The 20,718-nt window shown below is 42.7% G+C and overlaps 1 protein-coding gene across 1 annotated transcript; it reads left to right on the forward strand.

The window, feature by feature from the left end:
• Positions 1–12,384: 12,384 nt before the first annotated feature.
• LOC101848107 (uncharacterized protein K02A2.6-like) lies at positions 12,385–13,161 on the forward strand. Its single transcript, XM_005097012.1, has 2 exons — positions 12,385–12,403; positions 12,656–13,161. The coding sequence occupies exons 1-2, from the start codon at positions 12,385–12,387 to the stop codon at positions 13,159–13,161; spliced, it is 525 nt and encodes a 174-aa protein (XP_005097069.1).
• Positions 13,162–20,718: the final 7,557 nt, after the last annotated feature.

The raw sequence follows: 20,718 nt of genomic DNA on the forward strand, positions 1-20,718 counted from the left end.
AATGGCCGCCATTTGAAATCTACATTTGCGAGTATCTCTGGGTCAAATGCTGCTATTGACTTCATTTTGGTGTCTAAACGTATGTTAAGGGAGGCAAGGATTCCTATGTTACCAATCCACAATCCAATAATGCACAATCTAAAGCACAATTCGAATGCCCAAATCTAAATCAAAGACACAAATCTAAAATTCTAAAGCACAAATCTATTCCAGTACACAATTCAATGCACAATCCAACGGCACCAATTACAACGTAATGTTATCTTTCACACTCTGTTTTATAAAATGATCTAGGAAAATAATAGATTGAACACGATACTTTCAAAAGAATGATTATATGAAAGCATGTTGATTGATTGATTGAGTGTGTGTTTTACGGCACTATCGATACAATTTTGAAAGCATGTTAAATGGGTGAAAAAGTCTTTAGTCTGTAAATGTCGTAGGTACAATTCTAGCATGCTACATGGTCAAATTTCTGCGGCTAGTTGTATATTGACATTCTTCAATGGCTGGTATTTGAGGCTAGGTAGATATCGGTACTGAAGATGCATGTACATAAACAGTGTCATGTTAACAAGTTCAGCATGGCCACAAGTACATGACGTATGTTGTGGACACATCGTCCTGTGCAGTCCCCTTCACACACACAGAGGGCAGTCTCCTTGCTTTTACAGAGCCTCACACACCATAAATGGCACTTGCAAGAAACCAGCTCATTGCAGCTGTGAGCTGCCTTGGGTAGCCTGGTCCAGTATGGTGTGTACTGTCCTCCAGTCATAGACCAGCCCTAGTTGTTTTGTGGAGGGAGCTCTGGTGCTGACAAAAGTATCTGACCCCACACATTTCCATCTCAATACACTCCCCTCTTAACATGTTCCTCTAAAGCTGCCTACGTTGGAAGGATCCGCTGCACATCGTTTTTCCTTGCGAAGAGTTTCCTCCTGGCCGTGTCATTGTCCGTGCATTTGCTGGTTCGATCATACAACAGGATCACGAACCTCTTCTGATGATTGACATTGCATCGCTTGGTATGTCACGTGGTGCAGAGGACATCAGCAGCAGCGCCTTAGTGAGTTCTGGCAGTACCGTCCAGACTGCCCACGCAGCCTTCTTGCTATATGGGATGAAGATCTTAGGAGCATACTCTTCAAATGTCTTTAATTTAATGCAGTCAATCTGGGCGATAGCTGCTCCATCAAGAACTATACAGCTAGTGACAGGATTCTCTGTCTTGGCGTCGAAGATTTCTTCAAAGCCTGTGATGAGATCATTCTTAGTACAACTGAAGAGGTTTCCACCAGCCGACAGTGCAGGAGGACATGCCTGGTTCTTGTGACGAAAGAACTCCTTATAAGGTTTCCACCCCTCGTCTGCCAGCCAACGTACAGGCGTGCAACGAGTTCACGGTCATTTTTGACAGAGGCGAACTGTTCCTAACATTTACTCTTGTTTCTTGGAGTGGACGTGCTGAATACCTTCAGCTTTGTCACTAGGAATGGGGTCGTCCACTGCCTTTGTTCTGTCCAACAGACACTCTGTGGTGAAAGCCTCGGGTTGCTCTTGTACAATCCTCTTGGCTTTCATCATGGTCTTCACGGCAGAAGGACCTGCGATATCGTATGTGTCCAGTATGACTAGATCCTGACTCTCCCCCTCGAATGGGTTGCCCATCTACTTTATGATACCGACGAGACAGCGAACATCTTTCACAAATGAGGCATGTACACTTGGCGTCTGATTATGATGACGTGTGTCTGCTGCTTGCTTGCTGTCTCAAGTATTGGTTCCTGTCCTGGAAATATTCGATCAGCCTAGCAATTTCTGGTCTTGGAACCATCCAGCGACGAAGGGCACTAGGATTGTCAGTTAGCCCAACCGTGCCACCGTTTCCTTTGATGCAAGCATTATTCTGCTCATGTGCCTAGTCAGTCGGGATTAAAGAGAACACCCTCTGTGTTTTCTCAACTGTGAAATGGCCTCCACTGAATTTCCTGGCTACGTCTGGGTGTTTCGTAGTGAGTTTGGCGATGTTCTTCAAATGCACCGGTATCCACCTAACATAGTGGGTATGATCTAGTGCGTGGAAGTAGAAGCAGCGACGAGGGGCAGATGACTCCACTCTCTGGTGGCTGTCGGCTGGCATGAAATGAAGACCAAGATGTGTTTTATTGTCCAATGTACCAGTGTTGTCTCCCAGGGCGTGTTTTGCATTGCCTAACCAATGGTATTTTTCATCAGTCTGCTGTTTGAAGTCTTCTCTGGTCAATGACGCAACTCCAGCAGCTGGGACAGGCGACGTCTTGATGCTGCTAGTGACAGGGGGTACATCAGTATAATAGTGCGGCAAAGGGGCGACAGTCTTGGACCGTGCATCTCCAGATTCTCCAGCAACGAATATGCTCAGATTTACTCCTTCACCAGTGTAAGAAGTTGTTTGTTTTGTTTGTTTTAGTAGGGGTTTTATGACGCTCGCAACTGCATAAGGTCATATGAGCGCCAGAAGATCAGAGGTGTTACAAGAGAATAACAAACATAAAAAAGAAGAAGGGGAGATAAGGACAATAGATGTTTGATAGGAAAGAAGGAGCAAACCACACCAGAGCACCCGCCAACAAGGATGTTGTACGAGGGAGATAGCAGCACCTTGGAAGGAGTCTTTTGATGTTGTTGCACTAGGATTGTGATCTATGTTATCTACAGCGGCAATTGTGAAGTCTTTGCCGCGCACTTTTGGGGGTCAGACCACTTGTTCTCTGTAAAATTGTTGGCAGACATGGTTGCCCATCTCTGCTGAGAGCTGGAGCACTCTACCATAAGAGATACTCAGACCAAGGTGTGACAGTCTGTCGATCAATTCCTTCTTGTGTGTATGAGCATGCAACATCATCCCAATGTATGTTGGAAGTGGGGTCTCCTGTACAACACTGTGCCTGACACAAGAGGATGATGTGGTGCCACGTGTTCGCTTGTGTTTGACGCAGTTGAACTTCAGTATCTAGGCTGCGGTAATTGCTGCAGGGTTAGTGTCTGCCATCTGGTCCTTGATGCTGGGTATCTCTAGGATCATGTTGACTAAGGCAAGCAGCAACGGTTGCAACAGATTCTTCTAGGCATCCTCCAGGGAACCCTGGGAAGGGTTTGGCTTCTCCAAACATGTGACGGCGACAAGATAACGACGAATGTAGATCGAGAAGCAGTCATGTAATGTAAAGCAGCCTTTTTGAAATCCAATATGGCGACCCATTAGTACAAATAAGCAATTCAGATTGTCACCATTTGCTTTATTGACCCCAAAAACATACATTTAGACACCAAAATGAAGTCAGTAGCAGCATTTGACCCAGAGATAATCGCAAATGTAGATTTCAAATGGCGGCCATTTTGAAATCCAATATGGCGGCCATTAAGAGAGAAATCCGAGTGGCCCAATATCTGAAAATGATTTCGATATATGTTAATGTATATTTGTGCCAAGTTTGGTGCTTGTATCACAAAATGCACAATAGGTTTGCTAAGCGGCCCCACTATTATGATAATCATTAGCATTATTTATTTATTTAATGTATTCATTTGTTTATAATTATTTATTTATTTATTTATCTATTTATTATTTAATTGACGTGTTGTTGTTTTTTTGTTTTTTCCCCCTTAATTATCATTAATACTGCCCTTAATCCATAATCGTGTTATCGATAAAAATAGACGGTGCCATAAATGATGACACTATAAGGGGGGTGGGGGGGGGGGGGAGTGATGAGAAATGGTAGCCGGGGGGGGGGGGCAATTACAGCGAATTATAGGCGATTTCCAGGTTGAGAACCAGAGATATGGGATACATAGAAGCGGAACCAATAAATTGGCAAACAAGATTATTAGTCCGAAGACAGGAAAAAAAGGCTAAAACAGCACCTGGACATGGATGGCTGGTGCCTCTATAAATATATCTTTGATGGTCAAGGTCAAGGTCAGTTGTGAGGTGTTCACTCATACAGGAGAAGAGTCGACGAGCAATTCAAGATAACATAATGCCAAATTCGGTTTTAATCATGAAGAGCATCTGGCCATAACTGTTGACAATATTGTGTCGGCGAGCACTCGGGGTGACGCTCGTGGAGCATTAATTTAGGCCGACGAACATCCCGCCGAGCGTCTTGCAAAGCAGTTAGTTTGAAGCCTGGCCGCTTTGCCTGAGAGCCAAGAAACGTAGCGGCCGAGTAAAATATCAGATGCCAACAAACTCGCCGACCATGCTGACCATCTTGTAGACTCGTCGCCGAGTTAATCGGCATACAATGTTATAATGTATACCGTGTTGCAAAAGTTCCGTTACACCCATTCTCAAAGTACTATAACTGTTTTACTAGTCGAAATAGCCAAACAAAATTTGGTCATGATCTTTATTCATTTTATGCCGATATGAGATGAAAAGAATTGGCCTATGTATTTCCTTGTTGAAGGGCGATAATCTTATTCCCCATGACCCTTGCAAAATTCAAATCAAAGTTTGCACAGTGTTGCGTGTGGCCTCTTCCAGCTTGATTAACTGCTGCAAAACGTCTGTTCATTGACTGAATTAGTGTCTTTATGGTTGCCTGAGAAATTCCCTGCCGTTCCTTGTGAAGTGCAGCCTTGAGTTCCAGACGAGTTTGCACGAGGTATGGCTTATTTCTAATCTTCCAGTTAAGATCATCTTGCAGTTGTTCTGTTGGGAAAACACCTGTTGATCTTGAAGGCCAATCGGGAACATTGATTTGACGAATTTGGAATGAGTTGTGACTTATCATGGCCCCATGGGGTCGGGGGTTGTCTTGTTGGCTCATTCCATCATCTGTGCCTTGTAGCAAAGGACACGAGGATGAAGAATTTCGTCACAATACAATAGTTCTTTGAGGCTGCTTTGAGTAGTGACGAAATGTGTACCGTGAAGAGCAGAGATTCCATCCCATACCATCACACTTCAGCCACTGAATCGTTCCACTTGGCGAATATTGGCTGTGTGAGAGCTCTATCCTCTTCTTTCAAACATTTTTTTCTTTTCCGTCAATGCGACGAATTAAAATCCTGGAACATTGCTGATTAGAATGCAATACCAATGACTTCGGTTCAAATACCAATGTTGCTGCGCTCAAATTTGGCTATTTCTTAGATAAAACAGTATTAGTCATTAGAATTGCTTCACTTAAAGTTAAAGCGCGATAATCACGTAATAATAATAATAATAATAATAATAATAATAATAATAATAATAATAATAATAATAGAAGATAGCATTTGTATAACGCATATCACCGCTCAACAGCAGGCTCTATGCGCTTTACACTATATTATTACCCCAGCAGACCATAGAACACTCCGAAACATTCTCAGCTTCCCGGGAAGCATACAGTGCAAGCAGCTGATTAAGCGCTCAAACACTAACAAACTGACAAGATCTTTCGCTGTCTATAGCCGGGTACCCATTCCCACCTGGGTGAAGTGAGGAAAATTTGTGTAAAGTGCCTTTCCCAAGGACACAACGTCGGGCCCCTGACGGGATTCGAACCCACGACCTTACGGTTGCGAGTCCGAGAGCCTAACCACTAGGCCACCGACGCCACAAGTAATCCATGATCTAAACTAAAAAAGTCTAATAATGTTGTTATAAGATAGTTCGAAGTACCTGGCAGTCTCTGCACTTAGAAGGAACAGGTTTCGAACACTGGTGTAGACAATAACCCATTTGGTAGGCCACGTCTAGGCATGTCTTAGACAATTCTAGTGGTGTTAAAATACTTATTCAAGCGTTAGATGATTATTCTGCACACATGTACGTGTTTTGCAACAGCGGAAAACGCAATTTCATAATTAATCCTACACAGAGCGCGTTAACGTTCTGCATTTGCCAGTTTTGTTATTTTTAAAACAGGTGAACAAATGACCCAACGGTTAAAAGGCAGTGATATTAAAAGTGTGGAAGGCGTGAGCTGACACGAAACGTTTTGGGAAATCGTTGACAGTCAGCACTGATACATTGTCTGTGTCTTTCCAAAGCAAATCTTGTGTGCAGGGTGCATTGGTGTCAATTCCAGTTTATGATTTCTTTCGCGTACATGTATGAGGAGTATTATAAGTCTCACAAATCATACTTTTTCATTCTTGCTGCATCTCTTATGCTATAGGGGAAAGTAACGTAGTATAATGGGCGTGACAGAGCTTTTGGAACTCTGTATATAAAGATGGGGGCAAACTATTTGTGCTCATTCCTTCAAAATGTCTAACATGACACAGACGATGAATGGGTACTTCATGTATACATGTGGTGCCGTTGCTATTATGTTGGTGCAAGAAGAGGAAAAGAGGAGGAAGAGGAAGAGGAGGAGGACCTGTTCGGTTAGACTATGGCTCATAAGAAGAACCCTGTAAGGACAGTTTGAGAAGCTGATGGCTGAACTGCAAGTTGAAGTTGTGGCGTCCTTCACGACGTTAGTCAGTTTCTCCAGAGTTTTTCCAAGAACTACGAGAGAAAATTGGCCCGTGCTTGAGTAATTCAGTCTCACCGTGCAAGATTTTTACACGGCGAGCAAAAATGTTACCCACAGAGTATGAAATTTAACCCGGTTACCTTTGAGATGTCGTCGGCGTGTCACTGTCACTTGGCAATGCAACTTTGCACGCCGAGTTATTTCTAACACTCCCCTCCCCTAGTCCTCCCTTAGTTATCCCCAATCCCCAAGCGAGTTATTAACTCGGCGAAAATTTTAAAATGAAATTTCCGGCAGGCTTCCTGTGTAATAATTTCACACAATAATAACAACAACAACAACAGCAGCAGCAGCAACAAAAACAACAAAATTTAACCAACCCAAAGAAGAAGAAGAAGAAGAAGAAGAAGAAGAAGAAGAAGAAGAAGAAGAAGAAGTAGTAGTAGTAGTAGCAGTAGTAGTAGTAGCAGTAGTAGTAGAAGAAGAAGAAGAAGAAGAAGAAGAAAAAGAAGAAGAAGAAGAAGAAGAAGAGAGGAGGAGGAGGAGAAGAAGAAGAAGAAGAAGTAGTAGTAGTAGTAGTAGTAGAAGAAGAAGAAGAAGAAGAAGAAGAAGAAGAAGAAGAAGAAGAAGAAGAAGAAGAAGAAGAAGAAGAAGAAGAAGACAACAACAGCACAAAAGCAACAACAAAAATCCCTGCTGTCGTCTGTGTCTGCAACTGCATCCTGTACAATCGTGATAAGAGAGTTAAATGCGTAGGCGTGGGCCAAGTCTAGGCTTAGTCTTTGGGATTCAGTGAGTTACAAAAACAAAAAAAAGAACAGCCCAAAGACACGGATTTCGCAACATCATCTGGCTTGCTGTGTGTTAAGTGTTGTTTCTTAATACATTTTGTAGTACGCCATGTAATATTGTGCATGTCGGGTGGCAGTTTGAACAAAAGGGAGCTCTCGTGGCATAGAGATTAAGGTGTTCGCCTCTCATTCAAAGGTCCGGGGTTCGAATCCGGGTACCGACAGCAACATTTTCTTCTCTAAAATTGTATCCTTTCACCTCCATTCCTGTTCTCTTGCAATGTTCTGTTGTCTGATCTTGGAGGTCCTTTGTGCAATTGCACACGTTAAAGATCCCTTGCTGCTCTAAAATCGATAAGAGTGGGTTTTGGCTCCGACCCGCTCAAAATTCCAAATTTTCTATCAACTGTAAATATTTGATGTGTCCTGCGTGCTCATATGACCTTATGCAGTTGCAAGCGCCGTAAAACACTTACCACTCCCAAAAAGGGTTTGAACAAGCCCTGCCTACGCGTCCCTCAGTACACCTGTTATCTTTCTTGCCAGCCACAACCAAGATCTCCTTTTCATTTTTGCGAGCAACGACCAGATTTTTTTTTCTTTTTTCTTTCTTGCCTGCCACAACGGGATATCTCTTTTTCTTTCTTGCCTGCTTCAACCAAAGATTTCTTTTTTTCTTTCTTGCCAACCACTAGCCCTTCCAAAACGAGAGATTTTCTTTCTTACCAGCCATAACCAGAGATTTGTTTTTCATTCTTGCCTACCACGACGACAGATCCTTTTTTTTCTTTCCTGCCTGCCACAACCACATACCTCGTCTTTTCTTTCTTGCCTGATACAAACAGACATCCTTTCATTAAAAAAAAAAGATTTCTCCCAACGTTCCCCACCCACACTGCGCACTGATCAGCTTATACAACAAAACAAACTGTGCATTAACTCCACACGCAGAAAGTGAGCATTACTTGATAATGAATCCTGTTCTCTGTCCTTACTTGAAGGGTAGGCAAAAATAAATAAATAGATTGTTTTAAATGAATAAAAACAACAACAAAGCAAAACAAAGACAAAAACAAAATTGATAAAATGGAAAGAGGTGGGGGCGGGGGGGGGGGGGGGGGGGGGGACCCAAAGAAAAAAAAAACTATTTTTTCCGGTTTCTCCCAGGGGCCCAACGGCCCCGCGATAACCCCTGTTTCTGCATTATATAACCCCTTGAATTTGTGTGGGTGAATATTTAGATACGAGTCGTGTGCATTCTATTGATCAATATTAGTTGGCCGATAACACGAAATTAAATTGTTAGCGCTGTCTGGGTTTTTAAAAAAATCCCAGATAACGCACGAGGCACGTTGAAAAAAGATTATTGTTAAGTGGGCCCATGTTTCCTCTGATATGGGCCAAGAACCAGGACCACACTTTAATTCAAACTGGTTCATCTTAACAGCGAGACACCTACGCAATGGAACGTTGAAGAAGAGCAGAACTTCGTAGCCCCGCCGCAATTAACAGGCAATTAATATTAAAGATCCGCCTACAGCTGAACTTACGACACTCGGGTCAGTATACATGATTGAGACTTCGCCCGAAGAATACGTTAACTTAAAATACAATTTAACGGAAAAAGACTTGCATTAATACAACACAAACACAACAAATACAAAACAAAAAAGCGTAAAACACGTGCACCGTACGGTTCCAACAGTGCCCTCTCTCTCTCTCTCTCTCTCTCTCTCTCTCTCTCTCTCTCTCTCTCTCTCGCCTCTTACTTAGGCCTACTCTATGCACTCTATCTCTCTTTCTGTCTTCCCCTCTCTCTCTCTCTTACACCCACTTTCTCTCTCCCTTACTCTATCTCTCTCCCTCTTTCTGTCTTTCTCTCTCACTCCCTTTTTCTCCCCCCCCCTCCCCCACTCACACACACACACTTGTAATGTCCATTTAGCCTACCTATGCCAACCTGGCATAGTAGCATGTAAACAATGCTGGCCATTGGTTTTGGCAATTGAAGAACAATAAAGAAAACGAGCAGTCTGAGTTTCACCATCAATGCCTTCACTCTTGTTTCTATACTCTTCGTCATCTTGTCTGCTGTGTGTTCTTATAAACTGGACCTACAAAACAACTAAACATTATACTGGCGACGAGGTATTAAAAAACCCACATAACCAGATCTAGGTAATCCTATTCATACGTTTATTCAGTCTACTGCATTGAGTAAGTGTTTAGTGTAGTAGGGACACCAGTCTCGAGTCTCGAGTTCTAAATATAGATCTAGATCTACTCTACTAGTGCAAGATCTGCAACAACTAGATCTAGTTTGACTTTGAACCCACAAAGTGCTGGTTGTCAAGGTTGACTAAAGCAATATTAAACAAAAACATTCTCGGCCTCGGTTCTTTACCCCCTAGTCCTAGCTTTGGATCGTATCCAGAACTAGATATCTAGGTCCCCAGGCCTAGTTAGGGGAAAAAAACAAACAGAAGGCATCATCGCTACCTCCGTTCCCCCCTTTCAAAGGGAAGACGAGTTCGGCAGGGACGAGGTGGAAGAAATGGATAACAAAATATGAGAATCTTGTGATTGCCATGGACATCACGGCAGACCAAAGAAAAAGGCACTGTTGATGCACTATGGTGGCGATGAGGTCTATGATCTCGTCGAAACCTTCTCGGAAGAGAGCAGAGAATCATACGAGACGCTCAAGGCTGAATTAAGAAACTATTTCACGCCTAAAGTGAATCCGACATTTGAATCGTTCAAATTACGAAAAAAGAAGCAAGAGACATCGGAGAACGTAGACCAATTCCACGAAAGACTCAGGACTCAGGCAAGCCTTTGCCATTTCGAAAATATTGAAAGGGAAATCCTGGCCCAACTCATTGAAGGGGTCACATCCTCTAAACTGCGGAGAAATGCGCTCCGAGACAGACTCAGCCTTACTCAGTTCTTGGCTGAGGCCCGTAACGACGAGCTTACGGAAAAGCAAACCAAGGAGATTGAGAACTCCGTGGACCAGCTCCAAGCGCTGGCTATTCGCCACTCCCACAAGAGCCAGTGAAAAAACCACAAGATAGTGTTGCCTAACAAGAAGACCAACAAAGACAAACCACAACACACACACACACACAAAAAGACACAATGTAGAAATTGTGGTGGTCTTTTCCCACACTCCCCCAACAAAACCTGTCCGGCTAAAGGTAAGATCTGCAGCAACTGCCATAAGCCCAACCATTTCGCCAACGTCTGTCGCTCTACTAAGCGAAAGCAGCAGCGTACACGATCGAAGACATCGGCGAAGACTCTGACAGCGAAGGTGTATTCACCCTTCACACTCACAGAAAACGTGTGCCAAAGACCACTGTACGGATCAACAACCATTCATTTGAGGTGATCATAGACACAGGTGCCTCAGTGAATATAATCACCACATCCACATATGATGGAATAATGCCCAGACCTAAGCTTGAACCGAGTTCAACACCTATCTACGGATACAACACAACAAAATTCTTACCAATCAGAGGATCCTTTACAGCACAAGTCTGTCACAAACAGGCACAGGCAGATGCCAAGTTCTACGTGGTCGACAGAACAAATGAACGGTGCTGCAATCTACTGTCAGCTTCGACATCAGAATATCTGGGCATCGTCTCACTCGCTCTACATGTCAATGTCCCTGAAACCATCTACACCGGGATGGGAAAAATTAGCGACGTAAAGGTCAGACTTCACATCGACGAGAACGTCACCCCAAAGGCGCAGACACACAGGTGCATCCCGTACCACATCCGCAAAGATGTAGAACAAGAACTACAGCGTCTTGAAGAAAATGACATCATAGAGCATGTCGAAGGCCCAACACCTTGGGTTAGCCCGATCGTGGTGGTCCCAAAGAAATCAGGAGGAGTCAGACTCTGCGTGGACATGCGGGAAGCTAACAAAGCCATTAAGCGTGAGCGACACCCCATGCCCACAATCGATGACATGATTCATGATCTCAATGGATCGACAGTGTTCAGTCGCATCGACCTCCAACAGGCGTTCCATCAACTGGAACTCGATGAAGGTAGCAGATACATAACAACATTCTCTACACACGTTGGCCTTCGACGATACAAGAGATTGATGTTCGGAGTAAACGCTGCTCCTGAGCTCTTTCAGCAAGCGCTTCACAGCATCCTCCATGACATTCAAGGTGTCACACATTATATCGACGACATCATTGTTCATGGGAGAACAAAGCAGAGCATGATGCCAGTCTCACAGAAACTCTAGAAAAACTTCAGCAAAGAGGTGCCAAACTCAACAAAGACAAGTGCATCTTCTGTGTTAAACAGCTGTCATTTCTATGTCATACTTTTGGACAGAACGGCATATCACCTGAGCCTCAAAAGGTGAAAGCTATCAGGAGCATCACACCGCCAACATCGGTCTCAGAGCTTAGGTCTTTCCTAGGCATGACACAGTTTGTGTCTCGTTACATCGACGGCTACGCCACCATCACAGAACCACTGAGAAGACTCACAAGAAAGTCCAAAATATGGAAATGGGGACAACAACAAGAAGGAGCCTTCAAAACGCTGAAAACCGCACTCTCTGGAGTAGGTGTGATGGCCTACTTCGATCCAAAGAAATCAACGGAAATCCTGGTAGATGCATCACCATTTGGTCTAGGTGCAATGCTGACCCAACATGGCCGAGTAGTCTGCTATGCAAGTCGCGCTCTGACAGACGTGGAATCCCGTTACAGCCAAACCGAACGGGAGATGCTTGCCGTAGTATACGGTGTGGAAAAATTTCACATTTACCTATATGGCTCCACATTCAGCGTCATCACCGATCACAAGCCCCTACTGGGAATCATCGGCAGCAGCAAGCCTGCATCAGCTCGCATCGATCGCCGGAGACTACGCCTTATGCCATACCAGTATACTCTGACATAGAGGCCAGGCAAAGACGAGGCAAATCGAGCTGATTATCTCTCTCGTCACCCATCAACTCGACCAACAAAGGATAACGACGGAGAGAGCTACATCAACTACGTAGTCAACGCATCTGTCCCTAACGCTCTTTCCCTTGAAGAGGTCAAACAAGCTACTGCCTCTGACAAAACTCTGCAAAACGTCATGACGGGTATCACAACTGGTAACTGGGACTCCAGATCTGTCTCACCGTTCAAACCAATCAAAGACGAACTGACCATCCATGACGGAATCGTCTTGAGATAGAGCAGAATCTTGATCCCAGACTCCCTTCAACTGCGAGTTGTCAAACTAGCTCACAGTGCTCACCAAGGCATCGTCAAGACAAAACAATTGCTTCGAGAAAAAGTCTGGTTCTCAGGAATCGACAGACTGGTAGAGACACACCTTAAGGGGTGTATTCCCTGCCAATCAGCAATCGTTGGCCCTAAACAGAGAGATCCGATCAAAACTACACCACTGCCCAAGCGCCCTTGGGATGAGCTATCTGCGGACTTCGCAGGTCCCTTCCCTTCTGGAGAACTTCTCCTCATAGTAATCGACGATTACAGCAGATTTCCTGAGGTTCAAATTGTCAACTCAACCTCTGCTCGCACAGCCATCCCAAAACTGATGGAGATGTTTTCACGATTTGGCACACCAAGTGTGTTGAAGACTGACAACGGTGCGCCATTCAACTCTGGTGAGTTTGCAGCCTTCGCAAAGAAACTAGGCTTCAAACACCGGAAGATTACTCCACTATGGCCTGAAGCGAACGGAGAGGCTGAAAGGTTCGTACGAACCTTGAACAAGTTTGTTCATGCATGTCAAGCAGAACATTCTGATTGGAAAGTAGAGTTGCAGAACTTCTTCTGCCAATACAGAGCCGCACCGCACACTTCAACGAAAATTTCACCGCATAAGGCTCTCACCAGCAGGTAGATGCGAACAGCTCTCCCAGAGTTGATCGCCACTCACAAGAAGCCACTCCATGACCTGAAAGCCAACGACGACACTGCAAAACTCCTTCAAAAGAAGTATGCAGACTCAGACAGACACACCGCTCAACACAATCTGCAAATCGGTGACACTGTCCTGGTCCGTCAACAAAAACAAAACAAACTGTCAACACCATACAACCCAACACCTTTCACCATCGAAAAGGTGAAGGGAAACATGGTTACTGCCACCAACAGTCAACACACAGTAACAAGGAACTCATCTTTCTACAAAGCAGTTCCACTTCATGAAGTTCATCAAGAACAAGATAAACCTGGACCTGAATCTGATCCTGAAGACGACTATCCATCGTGTAGTCACCCTCAACCTGAGTCTGATTCTGAAGACGACGATTCATCGCGCCGTCACCTTCAAACTCACCATCAGCGCTCAGCACCCATCCAGAGTGAGCAAGTACACTTACCACCAGATGAGGACCTGTCCTCTTCACCACCCTCTCTGGAACACACACGGATAACACACCCAAACTTAATTACTAGAAGTGGCCGTGTTGTTAAAAAGCCCAGCAGATTCACAAGTTAGGCATGCTCTTTATCGGGCAAGTGCAGCGGTCACTCATATCACACACATTCACTAAATTATCTATGCATCCGTAGACATTAAGATTAAGCTCAGTAGTGAGCAACTAGAGTTTCATGCCCCTGGGTATTGATCTACTAGTTTTTCTTTTCAAGTAGAATTTTTTTAAACACTAACACTAATTCCATATTTAAGAGACACTGACTGTATCCAGATGACCTGTTCCAGACGTTCCAAGCAAGACCTAAAACAAAGATGAACCCTTTTCTTGCAATCCAATTTGTATTTCAATAAATCAAAATATCGGTTATTTGTAAAAGAACTTAACACATTCGAATATTAAACATAATAAAGATAAATTTTATTCTTTAAATCACTGATAACATACATATAAGATAATTAACAGTAAATACATATATAATCCCTCCCTATTCTTGTAACTATATAAAGTAAGGAACTTTCTATCTAAGTTGGAGAGGGATGTAATGTCCATTTAGCCTACCTATGCCAACCTGGCATAGTAGCATGTAAACAATGCTGGCCATTGGTTTTGGCAATTGAAGAACAATAAAGAAAACGAGCAGTCTGAGTTTCACCATCAATGCCTTCACTCTTGTTTCTATACTCTTCGCCATCTTGTCTGCTGTGTGTTCTTATAAACCGGACCTATAAAACAACTAAACATTATAACACTCATCTCCAGGGCTCTGGCCGGTGTACGAGAGAGAACTTCACAGTTCAGTCTTTGTTACGAGTCGGATATCTCGAAAATGCTGCGTAGCCAAACTTGCTCTTTATAATTCTTTCGCTTTCGTTTACTCGTTAGTTGAACATTTTCACTTTTCACAGTCGTAGTTTGGAAAAACCCAACCACTGGGCATGACAAAGAGCTTATAAAAGATAATAGGCCTATAGACAGAGCTTTTGAAAGTGGCTCACATTGTTTTGCCTCAAATTGCCAATGACAATATTGACAGCGTGGAAGACTGGAAATTTATGGGAAATTTTCCATCATGCCTGTTAAACCAGAATCGGATGCAGGAGGCGCTATACACATGAAATGCTATTCAGTCATTCATTGCTTTTATTATCATCATCAGTAGTAGTAGTGGCAGTAGTAGTAGTAGTAGTAGTAGTAGTAGTAGTAGTAGTAGTAGTAGTAGTAGTAGTAGTAGTAGTAGTAGCAGTAGCAGTAGCAGTAGCAGTAGCAGTAGCAGCAGTAGTAGTAGCGGCAGCAGCAGTAGAGTAGTAGTAGTAGTAGTAGTAGTAGTAGTAGTAGTAGTAGTAGTAGTAGTAGTAGTAGTAGTAGTAGTAGTAGTAGTAATATTAAGGGGGGGGGGGGCTACACCCCCAAAGTCAAATATCGGCTCAAAATTATGGAATTTGAGTTGTATGCATTTTTAGCTTCCTCAGCCTCTCCTACAACTATTTCATAGCATAAGAACCCCCCCTCCCCCCTCCCCAAAAAAAAACCCAAAAAAAAACCGTATTTTTTCCCATACCGGGCATATTTGTCACCGCCATTCCCTCATAAAGTCAGTATTTTATTTTTCTTTATCGGCCGTGTTCTCAAAACGCGACTTTTCTCTATACTTTTTTGAATAACTCCACCATTTTTTATCCAATCTTCATGAAATTTTCACAGAATGAAGAGAAGATGTAATACTAAAAATTTGTCCGTTGAATTTTTTATATATGGAGTAGATATTTGGTGGTGGTGTCTGGAGTGTGAATTTTCAAGGATTTTTTGCAAACTTGAATGCTACCTCAGGAAAAAATTCATTAAATATTTTCTAATTCGTTTAGGAAAAAAACAACACACATATTTTTAGATCTCATGTTTGTGAACATGCATGCAAAAAAACAATCAGTTTTCAAGAGCGATAAGTGCAGTTTTCATTACGTAAGACATGTCAACAAAATCCAATATGGCCGCCGTATCCATGGAAATGAAACTTTTTTCTCAAATTTGATTGCAGATTTTAAGACTCCTTACTATGCTTGATATAATATATTATGTGTGAAATTTGGTAAGCGAGATAGCCTTCAGGTGTAGCCCCCCCCCCCCCCCCCCCTTAAGTTACTATTGTTATTACTATTATTATCATTATTACTTTTATTATTATTATTTTATTATTGTTAGCCTATTATTTTTCAAAACCAGCTTTCACACACTTACGCACGCACACACACACACACACACACACACACACACACACACACACACACACACACACACACACAGGTAAATAATAATAATAATTGCTTTTATATAGCGCATACCACTGCCCTACAGCATGCTCTACGTACTTTACAACTGTTCTATTACAGTCCATGCCGGTTTTAAGCACGGTCATCGGGAGAAAGCTTAAGCGTGCTTAAAGCCGAGGAGTGCTTAAGTGCGAAGTAGACATAATCCAGAGATTTTCATGTAGAAAATTCCCCGTGCTATTTCCCTTAGTTTGTAAGTAGGCCTATAGCGGTCCCACAAAAGTGTGCACTTTTATTTAGACACCCGCCATGGTAGTTTTTGTTCGCTTGTTTGTTTTTGTTTTGTGGTCGAATGGGAAATGAAAACTTAATTTAGACGGCCAGTCAAGATACAGCACACTAGGTCTACTGTAACACACTGCCTGTGTGTACCACTGCCCGCTCTGCCACTCATACCACCGCCTTCATCCCACCTCGCGCGTGATACACAATCAGGATTAATGGGTAGCGAGGGTCAAAGGTGAAATCACAGCCAGCCTCCCTTTCTCATCTCCCCGACTCTTTTTTTTTGGATCGTGTGTAGCTTTGCCCTAGGCCTAGGCTAGATCCTATGTCCGCACGAACGGCTGTCTGCATCTCTCTGCCTTCCTCTCCGCCCGTGCGAGTGTGTGTGTCCATCACTTGCGTTCTTTGTGTTTCTCTTGACACACTCCACTGTAAGTTGCGGTGTAAACTGTGTTCGAACTTCGATGGGTCATCATAAAAATATTGACTGCCTTGTAAATGAAGCGTGCCTGAAGCCGAAGTTACCGTGCTTATAGGCGTGTAATTTATATAGCAAAAATTCGGTAAGAGCCGTTTAGCATGCTTGAGTCCGAAACGTGCTTAAGGCCGGCGTGCTTATAGCCGGCACGGACTGTATTACCCCAGCAATCCCTCTGAGAACACTACCTAACATTCTCAGCTTCCCGAAAAGCATAGGCCTACAGGGCAAGCTGCGGATTGCTCGCACTCAAACACTAACAAACTGACAAGATCTGTCGCTGTCTATATCCGGGTACCCATTCTCACCTCGGTGAGATAAGGAAAATTAATGTGAAGTCGTGCCTTTCAAAGGACACAGCGTCGGGTCCATGACGGAATTCGAACCCACAACCTTATAAACGGTCTCCCCCGCTCGGGCAGTGCTACTGACTGAAGTCTCTTTACGACATTCCCAAAGGGGGGCTATTAATTAACATGTTATTATGCACAGTAGAATTGTAAATGGGTTGATTTATCAATGTCATGCTCTTACTGTGACGGAACAACATAGGGGGAACTGCTGCCTTTTCTTTCCCCATCATTACTATTGTGATTTTCCTCTACGTCTTTTATATGTTTGTCACTCTCCTGTGAACGGTTATTTTCTGGGTACCTCGATAGTCGGTTGAAGCAGACTTTGTGCTGTTGAGGCTACAGAGGAGAGTAGAGTAAGCCTGATTCCCCGTTCGGACTTCTCTGTTGACGAATTCTGTGGTTGACACCGACCTTTGGCGGTCATAATGACCTGTGTGCGAGCGCCGTAAAACGTTACTAAAACTAAACTAGACTAAATGTCATTACGGTTTCGAGTCCGAGAGCCATAACCACTAGGCCACCGACGCCACAATCTCTATTTTCTAAATATTTTTACCTGTGGTGGCTGGGCTGCGAAAATCTGCTCTTCTTTAATTTTCCATTGCGTATACAGGTGTCTCGACAGTTTTAGATTAAAATGGCCCTGTTAATGTTATAGTTCTTGACCCGTATCAGAGGAATCATGAGCCGACTTAGGTAGGCCTACAGTACTAAAACAATTAACAATCTGATAAGATATCATGGTACGAATGATTGTTTTATCAACACACATGTTCAACGCTTCTTTTATTGGCGCAATACAAAATTTTAATCAGGACAATAATAAAAACAGAGCGGCTCTCGAGGCCTAGAAGTTAAGGTGTTCACCACTCATTCAATAGGTACCGGGTTCGAATCCTGTCAGACAGCAACGGAAAATATTCTTCTCTAAAATTGTCTCCTTTCACACCATTTTTTGCTCTCTATCACAATGTTCTGTCGTCTGTTTTCGTCTCCACTTTCTGCCCCCACCCCCCACCTGCTTTGCCCCCTCCTCTGGGCTCCGGACTCTTTCTGCAGCCTATACATGATGTATATAGGCCTAATATTAATACTAATATAGTATACACGTCAGTAGATTGATCAAGAAGATGTATGAGGGAGATGTATGAGGGAATGAGTTGCAGTGTCTTACTTGGAGGGCAACGGACAGACTCGTTTGAAGTGAATACAGGAGTGAGACAAGGATGCCTGCTATCGCCTTTTCTCTTTTTATTTGCAGTGGATTGGATAATGAGACATACAACATCGGGACAACGCGGTGGCATACAGTGGACCCTTTCCAGTCAGCTGGAAGACTTGGACTTTGCCGACGACTTGGCACTTCTTTCCCACAGTCGAGCCCAGATGCAACAGAAAACAGATCGCCTCGGGACATTCTCCCGTAGTGTTGGACTTCATATTCACACGGATAAAACGAAAGTTCTACGAATGAATGCAGTCGACGTTTCTATCACACTGCAAGGGGCACCATTGGCGGATGTTGAATCCTTCACCTACCTGGGAAGTGTCATCAACAAGGCAGGGGGAACAGACGAAGACATCAAGGTCAGAATCCAAAAGGCAAGAGCAGCATTCATCATTCTCAGGAATATAATAATATGGATGTTTAAGGAACTGGGATTGAACACCAAGCTGAGGATCTTCAAAACAAATGTGAAGACTGTTCTTCTACTGTATGGTTCAGAGACATGGAGACTCACAGCATCAGTAGCAAGGAAACTGCAGAGCTTCGTAAATGGATGCCTACGAAGGACAGTGGAGATCAAGTGGTACGATCGAGTCACTAATGCTCAACTGTGGGAGAGAACAGGCCAAAGGCCAGTAAAGGAAGATATTCAGGTGAAGAAATGCAAATGGATTGCACACACCCTGAGGAGACCCCCGACAAGCATCATCAGGCAGGCTTTAACGTGGAACCCACAAGGAAAGCGTAAGAAGGGAAGACCAAAGATGAAATGGAGGCGAGCGGTACAAGCGGAAATAGAAAAAGCGGGGACATCATGAAAACAGATAGAAAAGGATGCTCAGGATAGGCTTCGCTGGAGTAATGTTGTTGATGGCCTGTGCTCCACTGGAAAAAGAGAGAGAGAGAGAGAGAGAGAGAGAGAGAGAGAGAGAGAGAGAGAGAGATACACGTGAGTAATATTATAATTGATAAGAGCTAGATGGGCTGCTGCAGATGTGTCTCTCAGGGCGACCTGGGGTGAGTGGGATACAGTATCGCGGCAGAATGGTAAGTGTAGATATTCTTAAATGTGTAAACCAAAATTTTCCCAAAACGCCACACATTATCGAGGAGAAATGTAGATGGGCGTCTTGGACAATGTCATAGTATTTCATTAATACAAATTATTGTTATTATTATTATAATGGTTATTATTATTATTATTATTATTATTATTATTATTATTAATATTATTATTACTATTGTCATTATTATCACTATTATTATTATTAGTATCATTAATTATTATTACTACTATATCATTATTATTATTACTATCATTATCATTATTAGTGTTATTATTATTATAAGTTTTATTATTAATATTTTTATTATTATTATTACTACTACTATTATCATTATTATTATTATTATTATTATTATTATTAATTAATTAACTAATTAATTTTTTTTTTTTAAGTAAGGGAGGAAATGGGAAGTGGTTGTTCATATGTGATTGTCTTAGACAGTTGGCCGTAAGGGCAGGTTTGGGGGGAAGTAGGAAGTGGTCATTTGTCACACACACACACACACACTCACACACACAAACACACACACACACAAACACACACACACAAACACACACACACACAAACACACACACACACACACACGTTTGTACAAGCGATTGTCTTGGACAGGTGGCCGTTACAGCAGGTCTGACTGTTCACTTTGCCTCTTAGAAATTGAAGTCACGTCTTTCGTGTACCTTGACCAAAACCCTAACTACTACACCACAGATGCCGGTACAGCCTCTCTATTACAGGATAAAGAACCAATAAGCTAAGAATTCTTTAATGTAGATCTTTTATGACGCCATGGACAAAAGTTAGATCATTTGGGAGGCGGGCTTCGACCCTGCCTGTCAGGCCTGGGCTGAGAGCTGGGCAAGACCATCTAGGCCCAGAGGGGTGCAACGCCCCAGTTGACGCAAGGATATTACCCACTTTAAAAAAAAAATTACAAGTTAAAAAATAATAATAAAATATAAACAGTAATAAAAATAAACAAATAAAGATAAATAAATTGATAAATAAATAAACTGATAAATAAATATATAAACAAATAAACAAATAAATAAAATAAAAATAAATAAATAAATAATTCTTTCAAACTCATGTCTTTTGTGTGCCCGGAGGAAGAGCCTAACCAGGACACCACAGCAACTATGGCTAGAGCACCATAGGACACCAAACTAACGACTAAAACTCCAGTAATATAAGTAATGACTCCTGACATACCTGACTTCATAAAACAGTTTTATTTCGCTTTCTCCAATCTCCCAGAAGAATTCAAAACTTCAACTGTATAAAGTTTGGTAGAAGCTGTTCAAGAACTATACAAATTAATTAAATAGAAACTTA

The sequence above is a fragment of the Aplysia californica genome, unplaced genomic scaffold (assembly GCF_000002075.1).
Source record: "Aplysia californica isolate F4 #8 unplaced genomic scaffold, AplCal3.0 scaffold00144, whole genome shotgun sequence".
Lineage (NCBI taxonomy): Eukaryota > Metazoa > Mollusca > Gastropoda > Aplysiida > Aplysiidae > Aplysia > Aplysia californica.